Genomic DNA, 18,602 nt, shown 5'->3' with positions numbered 1-18,602 from the left:
AACCCTCATAGCAGCTGGGTTGGGCCAGTGCTGACCTCAGGGGCCCAGGCTTAAAATCTAGGTTCTACTTGCAATACTTGGATGATGCCTCCAGGCCTCCTGGATAAAGTGTCAGTCACCTCCTCACCTCTTTCACAAGCATTCACAGTCAGGTCTCACCTCTTCATTTTCAGCAACTCCTCAGCCAGAAGCCCTAGGGTCCAGCACGGCCATGGCTCCCCAGGCCCAGAAGTGTTAGCAACTCCTCTTCATCACGCCTCCCTGAGTTGTTCTCTCTGCCTAGAAATGCCCACGCCCACACTCTCTGCCTGGAAAACGACTCTTTCTCTGAGGCCCTGACGAAGTGCGCTTTCCTTTTTGAAGCCTTGTCCAGCCCCCTCTGCCAGCTCTGCCTCTGTGCTACAATGGGGACCATCTCTCTTGCTACCTTGGCTCTCCTTACACTGTATCCCGAATGATCCACAAGACCCAAGTGATCATCCGCTAATCCATTCAAGACTTTGCCCTTCTTCGGCACCTTTGGTGTTTCAGTAGCTACTCTGGGCACTGGTGACCCAAAGTTGAACAGAACGGGCCCTCAAAAAGCACAGAGCAGTCTCAACACATAAACACATAGGTATGACATGATGGCCACAGGGCGAAGGAATCGGGGCATATGTGGGCCATGGAGAGGCAGAAGAAGAATCTAAGGCCAGCATGTCCCTCCTCTGCTAAAACCCTTCCCACAGCTTCCCTTTGCACTTGAAGATAAACTGAAGCCCTCACTTTGCCTTTAAAGCCCCCATGACCCATGCCCTGCTGGTCTTGCTCCCGTTCCAACCCTCCCTTATTCTCCAGGTTCCAACGCCCCTGCCTCCCACTGCCGTTTGGACACACCAAGCCCCTTCTGTCTCAGAGCCCGCACACTTGCTATACCTCTGCCTCATCACACCGCTCCCCCCTTGCTCCTGTCCTTCAGTCTTGCTCAGATGGCACCTCCTCAAAAAGACAGAGGTGCTTCCCCTGACCACCTTCTCCAATGTTATCGTCATTCAATACCTACCGCGCTCACCCTCTGTGATGTAAACTGCTCTTGTTTGTCTGTTTTCTTCTTTGATTATGTGCCTGGTTAGTGTTTTCCCCACTCAGTTATCAGTTGTAAGGAAGCTTGTGCTTGTTTGCCATCCTGTCTGAACTCCCAAAGAAAGAGTGGAATAAAAATGCGTGGACCAACACCGGGGTCAGATGGGCCAGGACGACCTTGAGTTCCATCACGTACGGCCCACATGACCTTCAGCAAGGGATTTCATCCCTTCTAGTTCAGTGTCCTCATCTGTCAAATGGGTGAAAACGCTTGCCTTGCAGGGTGGTTCTGAGGGTGAAGACAGCCTGTCATTAAATGCCCCGGCCCCTGGTGCCACGGGGGCTGAGTGGTTACACAAAGGAGGAAGAGAGCCAGCAGCCCACCGCTCTGAGCGCTGACGTCATGGGCTCTCCACTCTAGCCTGTGCCAGACCACAGATTGAGAAATGGAGAGGGATTCAGGCTCCAAGGAAGAGGGTCAGTCCCAGCTGCAAACAGTCAGCCGAGTCCCAGCCCTGTATTGCTGTTTGGACCAAGCCACCCCAGCCCATCCGCTCCACCGTAGCCTAAACAACACATCCACTACCAGCTCGCCATCTCTCCCTCACTGCCCCTCCTTGCTCCTCACACGTCAAAACTGGCAGACAACCAGAGCCTCTGATCGACCGAATGACTGATTCGCTGTGAAGTATCTGAAAGGAAAATCGTAAGACTTGAACTAAAACTACAACTGTGAGCAGCCCAAGGCATTGTCTGTCCATGGACAGCAGGGGAGAGCTGGGTTCTTCCTGGAGCTTCTGGCTGTTTCTAGGAGCTCTGGGGCAGAAGGACTGCAGGAGAAGCTGTGGGCAGCCTCGCAAGAACCCACCGAGTTACCCACACCCCTTGCGTTAAACACTGAATACTAGCACCTATTAAGACTCTGTACCATTTTTATATTGCTGCTGTAACAAATTACCACAAACTTAGTGGCTTCAAACAACACAAATTTATTATTCTACAGTTCTGGAGGTCAGAGGTCTAAAATGGGTTTCACTGGACTAAAATTCAACTGTCAGCCGAGCTGTGTTTCTCCTGGAAGCTCTAGGAGAGAATCCTTCCCTTGCCTTTTCCAGCTTCTGGAACCACCTGCATTCGCTGGCCGATAGCCCTGTCTGCTACATTTGAAATTCAATTAATAGCATAGCATCTTCCAGCCTCTGACTCTCACCCTCCTGCCTCATTCTTACGAGGACCCTTGTGGGAGTCTTCCCATCTCAAGATCCTTACCTTAATCACATTTGCAAAGTCGCTTTTGCCTTGCAGGTAACATATTCACAGAGTCTGGGGATTAGGACGTGGACATCTTTAGGGGGGCATTATTCTGCCTATCAGCAGGATGCTGCCTGCAGCAGGATGAGCTTGGTTTGGGGGCACCAGCCTGGAACTCGGCCTCCTGCCTCACTACCGACTCTGTTCAAAGTAGAACTCAGTGCAGGCCAGTGGCTCACTTTCCTTGGCAAGTCGTACTGGTTGCTGGGGCTCAGCTGGGCCACAGAGGAACCAGCCAGGCCAGGCAGCAGCCTCAAGCCTGAAGGCTGAGCCCAGGCTTCTCTGGAAGAAGGTGAAGCGTGTGGCCTGCTCACCACCCTTGTACAGGTCCTCGATGTTCACATCCTGTGGGAGCAAGGTGGTCGCCGCGGGATGAGGCTACTGGTAAAGATGTCAGCCCCAGAGGCCTCCAGGGGGTGGTCAATAAGGGACTTTACGGAGAGGTTCTATACCCGGGGAACTGCCTTCTGCGGGTTCTGGAGGGCAGGGGTCTTGGTGCTAGGTGCAGAGGGAAGGAGAGGAATGTGTGGACCTGGCCAGGAATCCACAGATGGGTGCAGAGATGCCAGAGTATCCTGGAAGCCATGTCTGCAGGGTCCCTTAGAACAGGGTGTTGTTTCTCACCTCCAGCTGCAGGGAAGGCCCCTCTTCTGTCTCCACACAGGCCAGGCAGCGACTGCCTCCCTGGAGTCCCAGGAAGATGGGGACTTTGGTGCGGTCCAGGCCTCTGTTGGGAAGTATGCAGATCTTCTCTGGGAGGGAAGAGAGACGAGAGCCAGGAGATGAGAGGGATTCAGATTGCAAGCTCTCAGTGAGCTAAGCCCAGGCAGGAAGGAAGCGGGTCAGGCCTGGCCCCTGCATGTGGGCTGCTAGGCGAGCCAGGACCCCTGCAGCGGCCACGACACCCTCCGAAAGAGAGGTCCTCAGCTGTGCTGCGTCTTTTCACTGTTACCAGAGGCAGGAGGGAAGGGGAAAGCCTGTGGAAGGTGGAGCATGAGTGTGTCCGAGGGGCTGAAGCCCAGACGCTCACCTGCACAGCGGTCGTCCGCACTGGGATCTCCTACCAGGAGCTGGTCACCTCTTAAGTATAGAGCCTTCTGATCTGCATCCTTAATTCTGGAACAGGATGGCAGTGCTGATGGCCTGCTCCCTTCAGGCACCACCAAACCCCAAAGTCCTTGCCCCTCCACACTCTGAAAGTACCACACTGAGCATTTAGGGGTTCTTCTCTCTTCCACACATGAGAAGTGGGTATACAACTCCACCCAACAACAGGTGAAACCAGGTCAGCCTTAAGGCCAGGGAAGGTCTTCTGGGGCTCTCGATTCTCAGAGGCTCCCTTTACCAGGCTTGGGCTCTGTCGGGGCCCTGGGGGCACTGAGGAAAGCCAGTACCTTCTTACTGAGGGGTAGACAGAGTTTTCCTGATTATGCCGGCCCTTTTGCATGCCCGTCCTGAGAAATCTCCTAATGAGGCTCAGATATCTGTGGGATGTAGTAAGCCTTATCCCAGATTTTCTGAGCCTGCCCCAATTTTACATAAATGTTTATTCTCTTCAGTGAAGGGATTCATTGAGTATATAATAAAGTGTGGCTTGCTTTTCCAATATCTTAAGGGCTTTCTTATAGAACAAAATCCAGGAATCGGGAAAAAAAAATCCAACGTGACAGAAGGTGTGCCAACATTGCCCCCCACCCCCACCGTTCCACGCGAGGTATGCCCTGGGGTGGGCCCACATTCTAGGTGCCAGACTTAGGAGGTCAGCAAAGAGCTCGAACAGGGTGTGATTACAGGCATTTGGGGTTGGCAGAGTTTCCATTGATGGGCCTGGGAGGGTAAATACGTGCTGGGGAGCAGGGAGGAAACCACAATGAGTGTGTGCAACATCAAAGTCACACAGGTTATTAGCCTGGTCGCTTGGCTGGTTTCAAAACGTCTGTCAGCCACTCTCAGGACCCGGGGAGCCCTCCCTACCTCCTCTGGGCCAATGCCATCGCCTCCAGGAGATTTTTCTCTCTCAATAACAGCTAATTATAATACCCTTAGCTAATGACTGTATGTGTTTAAAGTAGGTTCACTTGTACAATAAAAAATAAAGATCTCAAAAGAGCCTAGGCTTGCCAACCAGCCTTCTCTCTCCAACCTGGATGACCAGGACTTGTCTGTAACTCATCTGCAAGCCACATTCTACTTGGAGACCAGAACCCAAGTTAGATACCCCAAAATGCTGATATCTGTTTTGTCATTTGGGTGCTTTATACACAGGTGTTTTGCCTTCCCAGCCACGTGGCAACTTCCTAGAGGTCCTGACTGGCCCCCTCACGTCCAGGACAGGGCAGACCCATGCAGGAGCCGCAGCAATGCAACCCAGAAGTCAGTTCTGCTTTTGGCTCATTCCTCAAAGGACTGGAGGTAGTTTCCAATGAGAAATCACAGGCAATAAAGTGTAAGCTATAAGTAAAGTCTCAAATGTCAAATGAGGTAACAGTGAGAGTTGGCAGTGCATGCTGGGAGCAAAGGCCACAGAGACCGACGTGTGAAGATGCTGTCTCTGAGATTCAAAATTGTCCCTGAGCTTCTGGAGAGAGGAGGCTGGAGTGGCACAGAGAGTGTGGGTCCCAGCTCTGTGATACATGAGGTCATTGATCTAGCCTCTTTGAGCTTTGGTTTCCAAATCTGACCGGACTTAGGCACGTTCCCCTTGTAGGTTACTCAGGATGGAGGCAAGGCATCTTGGATGCTCAGGGAAGAGGGCTATTAGCATGCTTATGATTAAACTTAATTAGGGGGCACTTGAGAGTTCTCAGGTGAGAAGGAGCCGCATCCCTCCCCTGGGCCTTCCTGCCCTCTTCCCACGTCATCTCCAGACCTCCAGTTGGAAAGGATGGACTCCCGGGAGACTTACGTGTAGTATCTTGCCATGGGCAGGGAGCACATTCCTGCAATCCTGGGTGACTGGTCCTTGCTGAGGGGGAAGAAAAGACAGGCTGTCAGAAAAGGAGGGTATTATAAGGGTGGGGCTGGGGGGACAGACCCCCTGAGGGGCCCCGAATCACTGAATCACAAAGCTGAAAGATCTCACTAAGCTGCTTATCTATAATTGGCCTGATGGAATCCACCAAGGTCTCCCCAGCCCAGCAAGCTCCAGGCATCTCTGCTTCACCCTGCTTTGGGGTCATCTGGCAGGGGTGTGAGCCAGTGACATGTGAGTGGTGCTAGCTTGGGGGAACTGAAGAACAGGTTCCCCGAAGAGTTTGGCCAGGACTACTTCCTGGGGCTGAGACTAGGGTGGGGTGTGCTCCAGCCTCACAGTTTGAGGATGAGCTGGGCTCAAATCCTGTCTCACTGCCCAGCCTAGCCATAGAGTCACCGCACCTCTCCCGGAGCTGCGGGAATAGCAGCGCTCCCAGGAGCCATCTCCAGCCTGCTGCTGGAGGGTGCAGGGTCTCCCTGCAGAGTTAGAAAGCCTCATTCAAGGAACTAGAATGTTTTCCCAAGATTGTGAAAGAGAGACCATCCAAACTCCCCCATGATGCTCCAGATGGAAAATAGGACAGGCCCTGAGATATAGAGACTTGTGTTCTTGAGGATGAGTGATCTCAACTGAAGCCAGTGTCCCCTTATTAATCCCACACCACAGTTTCACAACAGCTCTGCTCCTTCCGGTTGGATTATCCTGCCCTAGAACTTGACCCCAAAATGACCACCTTTAGAAAGACCATTCCAGAACCTAGCATGGAAAAAAACCCAGAGCCATTCAGGGCATGAGGGTGGTAGCCATTAGAAAATAGCCTGGAAAAGTAAATGCAAGGGTAGTTGGGGCTGGGGTGCGCCCAGTAGATCTGATTCTCACAGGGTAAGAAAACAAAATAGAAGAAGAAAGAGAAGATAGCAGAAAATAAGAGGGGACAGGGGAAAAGGGGTGGGCAGGAAGGAGCAGGGCTCAGAGAGAGAGAGAGAGAGAGAGAGAGAGAGAGAGAGAGAGAGAGAGAATGACACGGAAGGACATTTGGGGAAGTGGGTGAGGAGGGACAGGTTGATGATGACAGAAGAGCTTCTAGTCATGCCAGCAGCTCCGAGCTCCAGGACCCAGTGTTGGTACTGGATTTGCCATGCGGTCACCTTGGACAAGTCATTTCCCACCTCCTAGGCTTGGCAGCGGGCATTTAAGTCTTGGTGAGAATAACGAATAACAGGGCATCTCTAGGATTCTGGATGGATATTGGTGACGTGAATCAAAGTCTTAAACTATTCTACATACTCTGTAATTTCATTTGTTGCCCTTTCTCTAAGAGAAAGTAATGGATTACCCAAATGTTTAATTATGTTCACTACATCATTTCGGACAATAGCAAGAAGCTGGATATAAGCTAAACGTCCAATAACATGTCATTGGTTTAAAAATTATGGTAGGGCGCCTAGGTGACTCAGTCGGTTAAACATCTGATTTCGGCTCAGGTCATGATCTCACAGTTCGTGAGTTTGGGCCCTGCCTCAGCCTCTGTGCTGATGGCTCAGAACCTGGAGCTACTTCAGATGCTGTCTTTCTCTCTCTCTCTGCCCCTTCCCCACTTGCACTCTGTGTGTGTCTCTCTCTCTCAAAAATAAACATTTAAAATTTTTAAATTAAAAAATAAAAATAAAAATTATGGCAAGTTAAGTAAATAAGAAACATGTACATTAAACAGGTACACTAATATTGTGGAAGAACATTTTATGACACGAAATGTTCAAAATACGTTAAGTGGAAAATTCAGGTTATGAAGAATGTGTACATTACTATTCCATCTAAAGCCACACACATGGAGAGACACACACAGGAACAAAGACCATGTTGTTCTCTTTGGCTGACAGGGTTATGAGTGATATTTTCTTCAGCTCTCTTAACCTTTTCCCCATATGAACATGATTCTCCTTTGTAGTGTAAAGTAAGTTTTAATTGTTTTCAATAATTAAACTCAGCTAAAGTCATTGGCTCCCAAGCGCACCTGCCCATCAGTCACCTGGGGGACTCTGGATAAGTACTATTCCCTGTGCTGAAGGTTCTGATTCACCAGGGCTTGAAGTGACTCCATGATCAGCCAGGCTTGGGAACTGGTATACCATCTCGGTTTTTCTCCCTCTCCAATGAACATGTAAATCACCTGACAATTCTGGTTCCCTAGATCTGGGGTAGAAACTGAGACCATGCATTTCAAACATGCAACCAAGTGAGATTAACGCCGCTCGTCCCTGGCCACACTTTTGAGTAGCAGAGGGCTAGACAGATGATCCCCCAGCCCAGATACGCCATTAGCAGCGTGGCCTCGATGCAAGCACACTTGGTGCTGTGCTCTCTCTCATCCAAACTACTGGGGCTTCTTTGGTTGTAGCAGCAAAAATATGGGCAGCCTAGTAGCTATGCCAAGGCCTGGCCAGGGCTGATCAAATGGAGGGCCCCATGTGAGGATGATGACTCCCACTCTTGGTCAGTGTCGGTGCAAGAGACGGGCAGAAATTCAGGGCTTGTCCAGTCCAGCCAGATCCCCTGGGGCCCCAGAAGCCTCCTGTCCCAACCCCAAATTCCAGTGTTTCCCCCAAAGACTCTCTTATCAGGCACCCCCTGCCTGGGTCTGGCTAGACTGTGATGAAGTAAACAGGAGTGAGAAGCTGGCTTCTAGCCCATCAGAGAGCGTGGGGTCCTGATGCTGAGTCTGTCATGGTCCCTCCCAATGCACCACACACTCCATTCCCTAAGATTTCCCTTCCCTATTGTCCCCAAGTGACCTTTCACCGGACTTTGGCCTATAGTCCTCCCTGGACACCATCTCTGGCTGTCTCAGAGTTCATCAATCCACCCGTCCTGAGTCAAATCAAGACTCTTTTGATTCCTCTAATATTTGGCTACTGCCTCCTTGGAACTCTTGACATTGATTGACTCCCTTTGCACTCCACTTTCCCGTTCTCAGGTCCATGTAGATTCTCTCTTCCATGTGGGGGCATCCCTCAGGCTGGAAGTCACACATCTAAGTCTTAAGCACTTCTATCACATGCCCCACAGAGTTGCAATTCATACACTTCCACAGCTGCACTGATCATCTTGGTCTGATGCCTCCCAAGCCCAGACTGAACACCCTACTGTATCTCCAGCAGACTATAGGACATCCCCCTTTGGACATCCTGCCATCGCACCCAACAAATAGATCTGAAGCCAAATCTATCTTCTCCTCCTCCCAGCCCATTCATCTCCCCGCTTTTCCTTACTCTGTATCTGATTTACCAATAAGTTCTGACAAATTATTCTTTAAAATGTAACTTTGTCAAAAAAAATAAATAAAAATTTAAAAAGTAATAATAAAATGTAACGTTGTCTTCTTCATAGCCATTAGACCTGTGCCTGTATTCCTGGTTTTTCTCCCTTCAATCCAGCCCAACCTATGTGAGGTACCTGGACCTACATTCTAAGTACTGCTTTCACAATATCCCTGCTCAGCCCTGGAGTCTACAATGGCTGTCCATTTCATCACCATCTGGCCCCGATTCACCTGCATGAGTGTATCTCACTTCTCTGTGGACACTAAACCACCCCTCCAGGCACATGACCTCTTCCTTATCTTCCCAGAGGGCATGCTCAAAGTTGTCTTTGGTTTCCCTGCCTCAAAATCTATCCCTCCTCCTTGCCATCCATTCAGATCTTTTGGCATTAGAGCCACTGGACATGGTATCATTTATCTATAGGTTGAGCCTCTAGCTCTGCTAAATTAATTATCAGGTCAGAGTAACAGCTCAGGCCTACAAGGTTGTGACACTTAACCTCCAATTCTCAGTTTCAGCGTCTATAAAATTAGAGTCTGTGGTTATTAAAGATTCTTTCCAGATCAAGCTACCTGTGATTCCATGACTCAAAGTTTAATGAATCTTTCCTTTACTATTGCAACCCTACTCTGAACTCCTATTAAATCTCACTGTATTGTGTATTGTTCTATATATAGACATTCATTTCCATAAAAGTTAACAATATCTTGATCCATGAAATGTGGCTTGTAGCTCCCTCCAACCACCCTGACACACATGTATGCTTATAAGCAGGACATAGAAACACACACAGAAGGTTTCAATGGCAAGGTTGGGTTCTGGACCTAGCTCTGCTACCAATTCATATTGCCACCCTTTGGGGCAAAAGTCCCTTTTTGTCCCTGGGCCTCCAACTTGTTATCATTAGGATGAGAGGCTAGGTAAGGCCAGCATTGCTCAAAACTAAATTTCACAATGAAATTTTACACAGAAACCTGATGAAAGTAAAATGGATAAAGGGGACCTTCTTTTGCTGAGTCAGAGAATGATGGTGACTCCAGAACCCTGCTAACACTGTCCTTGACCATGGAAGCAGGCATCAGGACATACCCAAAGAACTCCAAGCCTCACCACATACTGTGGAATACCACCGGCTTAGCTGATTTCTTCTGAAATTACTTTCTAAAATCTATGGTTCTAAATATTTAAAAATCTTGACTTGGCTTAAACTATATCTTCTCTCAAATTTTTTTCTATGTGCTTTCAGGCTTATTCAGCATCCTACTACGTTCCGTGGAGGAGATACCTTGTTATCTAGAGAGCTTGTCATGAGGAGTTAAGGGAGGGGGCATATCAGAGATATTAACAGAAAGGAGAAGGAAAGTGAGAAAGAGAGATAGAATACTGCCTACCAACCACTGACCTTCAATCCTGGGTGCCTGAAAGGTCCGAATGATTTCTCCCGGGCATTTGCCCTGAGTTTATACTGTCGGGTCAGGGTGGGTCAAGCCTGCAGCAATCTTTATAATTGGTTCCAGGATGGGGAAGAAGAGCCTAGGGATTTCACAATGTCTTTAGCACAGTATGGATAATAAGAAGGTGGGGGCATTAATGAGTGTTTGTTGAAGGGGGAGAGAGTCACCCATAAAGCCCTGGCAGAAGCCAGGCACTGGGCCCCTGCTCATAGCTACTGTCATTGACACTGTTATTGGTGCTTTCAGTAGCCATATAAACAGCCTTGGGGTCAGATGTCTTCATGTCACCTTCCCTTTGGTGCCCCATGGGGCTCCATCCTAGACTTAGAGGGATAGAAAAGGCAAGAGTGAATGGGTCTGAGGGGCCCAAAGACAGAGTGACCTTTAGTGTTTTAAGCCAGGCTGTGGCCAGTGAGGCAACATGAGAGAGAGGACTGATGGCATTGCAAAGATGGCCCTGTTTGGAAAGAGGGGAGGGAAGTCTCTGCTTTTCAATAGGTCCTATTAGCTAGTATTAGGCTGATGAGACAGAGCATCTGAGGAAACCTACCTACAGAGGACATGGACCTTAGACCCATCCTGGGACTGGGCAGCCACCATGTGCCCTGGACTGCTAGGACACATGGCACAGTGGGAACAGGGCAGGGGTAAAGAATAGTCAAGCATCTAATTGATATTACTTAACTCAGTCCATCTATTCACCCATTTGTCCATCCAGCCATCCACCCAGCCATCCATTCATCTACTCACAAGGGGTAGAGAAGCTTGGCATAGCATTCTCTGGGGACCATATGCCTTACTGTAATACTCACTATTATGTCATTTGCACAGTTCCACAAAGGGCTTGGTAAGGAGGTAGGAGAGGCCAACCCACAAGCAGATGTCTGAAGAGGGACAGACAAGAAAAGATGGGCAGGGAAGGGACCCAATTTGTGTTTCCTAAGGCTGACAGTCATTCTTCACCCCTCTCCCAGTCTCTTCTCTCTCCGTGGAAAGGCCCAAAGCATGGGGTATTATGCCAGGCAATCAATGGGCATTTACTGAGCATTTACACTGCTGTGTGACAAAGATGTGCAATACATAGTCCCTGTTGTTAGGCAGCTTCACAGTCCAGCTGGGGAGCTAAGTCATAAACACTTAAAAAGATCATTAAGGAGACCAGACTCTCTAATCTGCAGAACAAGGGCATATTGGAAACAATAGATGCAGAGAATCTCCTCGAGTAAAAAAATTCCTAGAATTCTTTTTATGACTTATACATGGCATATAGGTTCCCTCTAAATGGAGAGACCTGTGCTATGGCATCCCTGGGACATAGTTAATCAGGCTTTGCTTCAACACCTCCACAACCTCTTAAAGAAACCCTAACAACATGTGTGGTCTTTGCGGTTAAAATTTTTGGGTCACACATAATTTCTATCAATCGGTCCTGCTTGTACCTCCTGGAATTACACAGGACAAGTTTATTTTTCTAGTAGGCAGAGCTCTGAGTGCTTGAATGGAGCTCTCTGTGTACTGCTTCTCCAGGATAAAGACCCTCAGCTTCCTAGCCTCTGCCCTTGTGACTTGCTCTTGGGACACTCTCTACTATTCAGGACCCACTCAGTCCTCAATGCCTACAACCGACACAAACTCCATGTGATGTGGGCATTACACCTCTGTAAATACAGGTCAAGCAGGGTGCTTATACTGAAATTGAAGAAATCTAAAACCACTGTATCTTTTTCATATAAACAGTCGTGATGCCAGGGTCCCCCATCCCAAACACTTCTAAGGTAGCATTTTACATTCCTTCCTTTTCTGTTGACTCATGTCAGCTCATCCTTGCTAACGCCATTTTGAATTCTATCATCCTACAGATGATGAAGCAATCACTGCAGGCTGGAGAAAGCTTCCAGAGTGAGGCAGAATTTCGGCTGCTTCTTGAAGGGTGGGCCCATTTAGATGGGTGGAGAAGAGAGAAGAAATATTCCAGGGTGGAGGAATAGTTTCCACTGTCTGTATTCACGGGTTTCCAATTATTTGTCAAACATTATTTGAGGTGCTTGGAAACAAACTGATACAGCCTTGACCTTGAGGTCACTTCAGGGGCCACAGACGGCAAATCAATTCTTACAACGAGGGGAAGTTAACATAGCAATGTAGCACAGTCAGAGCAGATGACCAGACGCTTCAATTCAGCAAAGGCTTCTCGGAGGAGGAGACAAGGTGAGAGTATGGCTGGGTCTGTGAGCAAAGACAGAGTGTGAACTAGGTCTGCAGAAGCAAGCCTGGTGCCCAGAGCCCGTGTTCTCGGCCCTCCTGAGAGGCCTCTGGAGGCACTTGTGCTGTCTGCTACCCGAGACCTTCAGCTCCATCGGGGTCTCAGCCGCTCCACGGAGACAGAGGCTTCCGGCCTGGCCACCTCCTTACTAGTGCCTCAGCAGAATCTGAACCTGCCAGGCTGGTCTGACTGGTGAGGTGCAGGCAGAATCCCTGGGACTCAGATTTGAGCCTCTCCTCTGGCTTCTGTTTTCATCTCCCAGAGTTTAGGTAGGGACGCTGGAGTCACAGTCCCTGGCATGTAGAACTAGAGGTGTGAAGGTAATCAAGGAGGAGCTAACCCTTGCAGGAACAGAGACTATTCAGCATATTTAGCATGATCAGTTTTTACGTAGAATGTTGGGGGAAATTAAAGGGCCGATGTTGATTTTGAGAAGGAAAATGAAAATACTGGAGAAAATTACAATCATAATAAAAGAAATGTGTTTATTTCTCTTTCCTGTGTATTAGTTATCTATTGCCGTGTAACTAGTGACCCTGAAACTTAGCAACTGAAAGCAACAAACACGTATTTTCTCGCACAGTTTCTGGGGGTTTGGGAATCGAGACCAGCTTAGCCAGGTGGTTCTGCTTCAGAGTCTCTCCTGAGGTGGCAGTCAAGCTGTCCCCAGGGTCGCCTCATCTGAAGGCCTGACTGGGGCTGGGGGAGCTGCTTCCAAATGCACTCATGTGGCAGTTGGTAAGAGGCTTCATTTTTCAACACATGGGTTTCTCTACAGAGCTGCTTATGCCACGGCAGCTAACTTCCCCCCAGAGCAAGTGAACAAAGAAACAGAGAGAGGAAACAAGATAAAACCTACAGTCTTTTATAACCAAATCTCAGAAATGGCATAGTATTATTCCTGCCATGTTCTGTTGGTCACAGAGACAACGTGGGTACAAGGTGGGAGGGGACACACACACTGTGAGATGGGGGTCATCGGCAGCTGTGTTAATTCATAGGGCTGCCACAACCAATCCCCACAAAGTTGGTGGTTTAAAGCAACAAAAATTTGTTCTCTCACAGTTCAGGAGACTAGAGAGCCATACTCCTTCTGAAGGGTTTGGAGAGAATTCTTTGCCTCTTCCTCACTTCTGGTGATTGCCTCAGTCATGGCATTTCTTGCCTTACTGCTGCATGAGGGCAATCTCAGCCTCCCCATCTTCACATGGCCTTCTTCCTGGGTCTCTTCTGGGTCTCTCTTTGTCCTTTCCTCTTCTTGCAAGGATACCAGCCGTGTTGGATTTAGAGCGTGCCGCCCCCCTCCCCCAATACAACATGACCTCTTGACTAATTGCATCTGCAAAGAACCCAACTCCAAATAAGGTCATGGTCTAAGGTTCCCAGAGGACATGAATCAGGGGGGAACACTATTCAACCAGCACAGGTCCCTTTGGAGGCTGAAACCCACACCTTGAAATCTCAGGGAGCTGTGACCACTCCAGGTCCAGGATGGTTCTTTCTGTAAATTCCTTCTCCGGGAGATTCCAACCACACTAACTAACCCATCATATGCTTTTTCTTGGCAGCTCTGTTGAGGTCTGTTTTCTCATTCTCACTACTGCTGCTCAGAGCAGCAGATCTTAATTCAACATGAATTTTACTCAAGGAAGTGGATGCGGAGGACCATCAGAAATACTGTCTGCTCTGTTTTCCTCAAGGTTAACTTACGTATTACACAAGGAATCCATCTTCATTGTAGAACAATTAGAAAATGCAAATAAATAAAAGAACAAAAAGAAAAACCACCTGTGATACCACCACTCCGACGTTGCTAAAATCGAAGGAAACTCTTACAGACTTTTTTCCATGCAGAAATATATAGATAGGCATTTTTTTTAATTAAAATGAAATTATAGGATATGCGACTTTGTAATTTGCTCTCCTTACTTAATACGTCGTGAGGATCTTTCCATGTGAGTGGACAAGAGCATCTTGGATTTTAATGGTGTCTCGGGTCTCAGAATGTATGACATGCCTGCCTGGCCATTCTTCAGTCTTCTGAGCTGGAGCCACTTCCTCACACACCACCACCCTCTCCTGCCACAGCTAGAGCACAAGGATAGGATGGAAAAAATAGCATACAATGGCAGCTGAGTTAAAGGGAAGAGGGAAGGGGCTGGGCCTTGTGCCCCTAACTCTATGACCTCCCTCTCCTGCACAGTGGTGCACGAAAGGACCTCATGTGGGCAGCTAGTGGCCCTAATAGGCTCAACTGGGATGGGCTGCCCTGTGGGCTCAGGGGTACTAGCTGAGTTACCATAAAGCATGAAGGATTTCTACCACTCCCTGCACCCTGACCCGTAAGGAACCTTTTTATGTGACTCCCAGTTCATCTCATATGGTTTTTGCAAGGTGCCACGAGAACAGCAGCACCCAACAGGGAAAGAAACTGTGGCCTGAGCCCCGAATCGCAAAAGAATTCACCCAAACTGGGAACCAAAAGGGAGAGTGGCCAAAGGCGCAGCCAGAGGTGGGGTCCCTGAGAGCAGAGGGGGTGGCTGCCATCAGTGTCCTCTTCCACCTTCATCCCTGCCTGAGCTGGCTCTGCCCAGGGCGTTCTGGGGGCACACTGCCCTAGTCACACTGCTGGAAGTAGAAGTCCGTGATGGGGCTGTCCCAGCTGGCATCCTCTGAGAGGTGGGCGAGTCTGAGAGGCTGGTCTGCTTCCGGCACAGTGCAGAGGAACCAGCCTGGGTAGGCAGCTGACTCGAAGCTGGAGGTGAGCCCTGTGTCTCGCCGGTAGAAAGTGAAGCTCTTGGATTCCTTGGCACCGAGGTAGAGCTCCATGATATTTACTGGCTGTGAGCAGAAGGGCATGGCAGGTGAGGGGAAAGGAGTGGGGGAGGAAGGAGAGCTGGGCCGGGAGCACCGAGAGGCAGGGCTGCAATCAACAGAACCCCACAAGGGAGAGGAGCTTGGGCCCCAGGACACCCAGCTCAGTGGCTTCAGCATCTGCTGGCTTTGTGAGATCAGATAGCAAGGATGTCCCAACAGGACTCACCTCTAGTTTCAGAGTCGGTTCCTGCCCCGTCCCACATGACAGGCACTGGCTCCCTCCCTGGACACCCAGGATGACTGGAGAGAGCTTGGCATCCAGAGACCGATTGGGGACAACACTGATCTCCTCGCCTAGAGAAAGGAAGTCAGATGCAGAGGCCTTGACTGCCCTTCCCTCCCTCTCCCTGCATCATGGACTTTGGAGAGCAGGACCTGTGTGAGACCTCCTGTCCCCAGACTGAGAAGGGAAGCCTGTTAGCAGCTGTCACCTAGGGAAGGGTGGTCTCCCGTCAGTTGGCCCAGTGACATCAAGGGACATAAGCACGTTGTACCACCTCCCACCCCATGCCCACCCCCTGGTCCAGGCTCAAATTTTCAAGTCTTCTCTAGTCCCCAGGAAGATTTGACCATTTCCTTTAATGCCACTTGACCCTCTGGCCTCTTTTCGGAAACTCGATTGGATAAGCCTCTCATCAGGGTTATTTGGACATGTTCTACCACCTGTGAGATTCCTGAGACCAGAAGAGGGTCTCATTCTTCTCTGTACCATCCCCCACCACTCATACAAACACATGCACACATGCACTCACATATCCACACATGCAAGCATGCACACGTGCACGCACACGCACACAGCCTATACAAGTGTCCCAAGTGGCCAGGTATGTGCTGTTCTAGAGAGAAGACCTGCCACAGTGTACGGGGCAGAAGGAGTAAGCCCACCAGCCACCTGGGTCCCACCACTCTGAGTGACCAGGAATCCCCAGAGAGCAGAGGGGACCCAGGGTAAAGGGGCAGAAAACCACTCCCACATGGGAATAAAGGCCTAGAGAGCCTGTTTTAGATCTCTCCTCAGCACTGGATCCCAGGAAAAGAAATGTTTGGTCTAAGTCCACCTCTGAGGGAAGGACAAAGCATTCATCTTGGAAATATTCCCCATCTGTGCATAGAGGCCTCAGGTGGCGTTGGGGCATGTGTCCTCACTTTGCTGGAAGATACTGTAGTTTATTTGTCCTTGTTCAGGGTCTGCTTTTATGATGCCCCATCCACTGTGTCAGGCCTGGGGTCTGTAGGTCTGTGCCAGTTTGCATGCCTGTTCTAAGCCCTCTTCAGGCCCCGATCCCTCAGAGTGTCTAGGGAAGTGGTGTCGTGTTTTGCCACCAACCTTGGATGATGTTCCCTGCATGCAGCCTTCCAGCTAGAAGCTGGTTATCATGCAGATAAAGCACCTTCAATTCTGCATCCTTCATCCTGAAACATCAGGACAGGATGACACTTAGTTAGGGGAGGAGTGGGTGCTCCGGCTTGCTGGGCTCTACAGAGTCCCACTGTCTCCCTCTCCTCTGCCAGGAGCAACAGTCCAACCTTCTTCCCAGCCCTGCTGGGCTCATACCCTACCAATGGGACAACAACTGGACTCCAACAACAATGGGACTGCACCTGAGTCTTGGATTTGCTCCTCCACCCCATTCAATCTTTGCTACACCAACCAATCTCCTCCATGGGTGATGTTGGAAAAGAAACTGGACTGTGAGTCAGAGTCCTGGGTGCTTGTCTGGCTCGCCACCATTATTTCCAGATCACAACAGACAAGTCACTTGACCACTCTGGGCCTGAGGCTCCCCACTGCTAAATTAAGACAATGGGTTAGATAACGCCCAGGCCTTTCCCAGATGAAAATCTGATTCTTCAGTCATTATTGAAGACGTCAAGGCACATTTACTTCCACTTATTAATTGTGGGATATCTTTAAATTTGAAATGAAAGAATTTCATTTTTGAAATGAAAGAATTTATTTTTCATCTCTGATCTCAGTTGATTTTCCAACATCCTATGAGGTGAAAAGATACATCCCAAAGTGGGTTTCTTCAGATATTATATGGAAACAAGCACGCTGCGTGCAAACTGGTTCAATGGTAGCTAAACATAAACAAATCTGTACTTCAGAGTTGCTAACATGCAGAATTACGCCATGGTTCTCTTATGCGGAGACGTAGAAAGCAGTATTTCCCACATTTCTTGATCACCACTGTATCAAGCAGCTCATAGGATTGGGGTTCCACTGAACACACCTTGCGAAAAGCTATAGTAGACTCTCGGTTCAGAGAGAGCAGGGACCATTTTTGCTCATTAGTGCAAAGTCCAGAACACGGCAGACTGCCTGGCTCAGTACATGCCAGGAGACAGACAGACTGACTAGTTTTGTCCCAAAGGGCAGCAAGGATGTAGCAGAGCCGAGCCGCTGGATGGACATTAATATTCCCCCCAGTGGGTGGTAACAGCTCCAAGCTGGGTCTCCCGACTTCCATCCTCATTATGGATACATGAAGCTGCAGCTCGACACAGAGTGATTCACTTGCTTCCCTTCTCATCAGGGAACCGCCATGAGGTGGCCAGCCTCAGCCTGACGAAGGCTGGAAAAACTTTCCTTAGGACAGTGAGGGGCTGTTCATAACTGCCCAGCTGCCCACCCACCTGCGCTCTGAGCAGCCACAGCCCCTCCCTACGCAGAAAGGACGGACAACAGGTCTACCTGGAGCTTAACTTCTCCCCAGAGGACACAGCCCATCAGAGGCTCAGATACTCACCGAAAGCACAGCGCCCCACTCAGGACCATCTTGAGTTTCACAGTGTGTAGACTCTCCTGTTTTGAAATAACACAAAATCTTAGGTGGAAATAGAGGTTGAGCTGGCAGGGGCCTGGGTAGCAAGCAGCGTTCTGACCCCACCCCCTCAGCATGGGAACATCCCCCCCCAGAGCAGGGGATTCCAGGTCTGGGGTCAGGAGAGAGCCTCGGCCCTGCTGGGGAGAATGAAGCCCAGCTCCCCAAAGGACACCTCAGAATGCTCCTTTCTCCCGGCAGAGCCCGCGGTATCTTCCTACTCCTCCGAGGTGCCACAGCCCTTTTAATAATGCGCTAGGGAGGAGCCCCTGAAACTGCCACAAGCTGAGGAGGAGCAGGGTTTCCCAGGTATTTCACACCACCCGAAGCCTCCAGAAACACCTGCTGTTCCTTACCTCTCCCAGGGAAGGAAGGTTCTGGAGATAATCTTCTTTTAGCAATTCTGAGGAACTTCCCTGAAGCTTTCCAGCGCTTCCCAGCACTCAGCTCCTGGACTTCAAGTGCTTCCAGACCCAAAGACTGCAGTGCAGATAGCCCCCCCAGGCAAGCAGATTT

The 18,602-nt window shown here is 49.5% G+C and overlaps 2 protein-coding genes across 4 annotated transcripts; both read right to left on the bottom strand.

The window, feature by feature from the left end:
• Positions 1-2,031: 2,031 nt before the first annotated feature.
• Positions 2,032-15,541, bottom strand: IL1F10 (interleukin 1 family member 10). 2 transcript variants are annotated; one of them, XM_040496781.1, is made up of 5 exons: positions 15,428-15,541; positions 5,279-5,338; positions 3,404-3,489; positions 2,998-3,125; positions 2,032-2,718 (listed from the first exon to the last, which is right to left on the bottom strand). In XM_040496781.1, the coding sequence occupies exons 2-5, from the start codon at positions 5,308-5,310 to the stop codon at positions 2,506-2,508; spliced, it is 459 nt and encodes a 152-aa protein (XP_040352715.1). In that variant the 5' UTR covers positions 5,311-5,338; positions 15,428-15,541; the 3' UTR covers positions 2,032-2,505. The 2 variants fall into 2 exon arrangements, with proteins under 2 accessions (XP_040352715.1, XP_040352714.1); XM_040496780.1 differs by lacking the exon at positions 15,428-15,541 and adding an exon at positions 10,070-10,508.
• IL36RN (interleukin 36 receptor antagonist) lies at positions 12,850-18,602 on the bottom strand. 2 transcript variants are annotated; one of them, XM_040496779.1, is made up of 5 exons: positions 18,443-18,602; positions 18,012-18,067; positions 16,589-16,674; positions 15,428-15,555; positions 12,850-15,225 (listed from the first exon to the last, which is right to left on the bottom strand). In XM_040496779.1, exons 2-5 carry the CDS (start codon positions 18,038-18,040, stop codon positions 15,001-15,003), a joined length of 468 nt encoding a protein of 155 aa, XP_040352713.1. In that variant the 5' UTR covers positions 18,041-18,067; positions 18,443-18,602; the 3' UTR covers positions 12,850-15,000. The 2 variants fall into 2 exon arrangements, with proteins under 2 accessions (XP_040352713.1, XP_040352712.1); XM_040496778.1 differs by lacking the exon at positions 18,443-18,602 and adding an exon at positions 18,262-18,324.

The sequence above is a fragment of the Herpailurus yagouaroundi genome, unplaced genomic scaffold (genome assembly GCF_014898765.1).
Source record: "Herpailurus yagouaroundi ecotype Mexico unplaced genomic scaffold, PumYag 188, whole genome shotgun sequence".
NCBI classification, from domain to species: Eukaryota; Metazoa; Chordata; class Mammalia; order Carnivora; family Felidae; genus Herpailurus; species Herpailurus yagouaroundi.
The sequence above is the reverse complement of the archived record's forward strand: the minus strand, read 5'-3'. Positions and strand labels throughout refer to the sequence as shown.

Bases quoted from the DNA above. Each gene is read 5' to 3' on its own strand.
- IL36RN (XM_040496779.1), bottom strand. From the start codon at position 18,040: ATGGTCCTGAGTGGGGCGCTGTGCTTTCG. The intron at 15,556-16,588 runs GTTGGTGGCAAA...TCCTTTCTCTAG, and splicing joins TGCAGGGAACATCATCCAAG to GCGAGGAGATCAGTGTTGTC. The intron at 15,226-15,427 runs GTGAGTCCTGTT...TTCTGCTCACAG, and splicing joins AACCGACTCTGAAACTAGAG to CCAGTAAATATCATGGAGCT.
- IL1F10 (XM_040496781.1), bottom strand. From the start codon at position 5,310: ATGTGCTCCCTGCCCATGGCAAGATACTACAC. The intron at 3,126-3,403 runs GTGAGCGTCTGG...CTTCCCTCCCAG, and splicing joins TGCGGACGACCGCTGTGCAG to AGAAGATCTGCATACTTCCC. The intron at 2,719-2,997 runs GTGAGAAACAAC...TTGCTCCCACAG, and splicing joins GGCCTTCCCTGCAGCTGGAG to GATGTGAACATCGAGGACCT.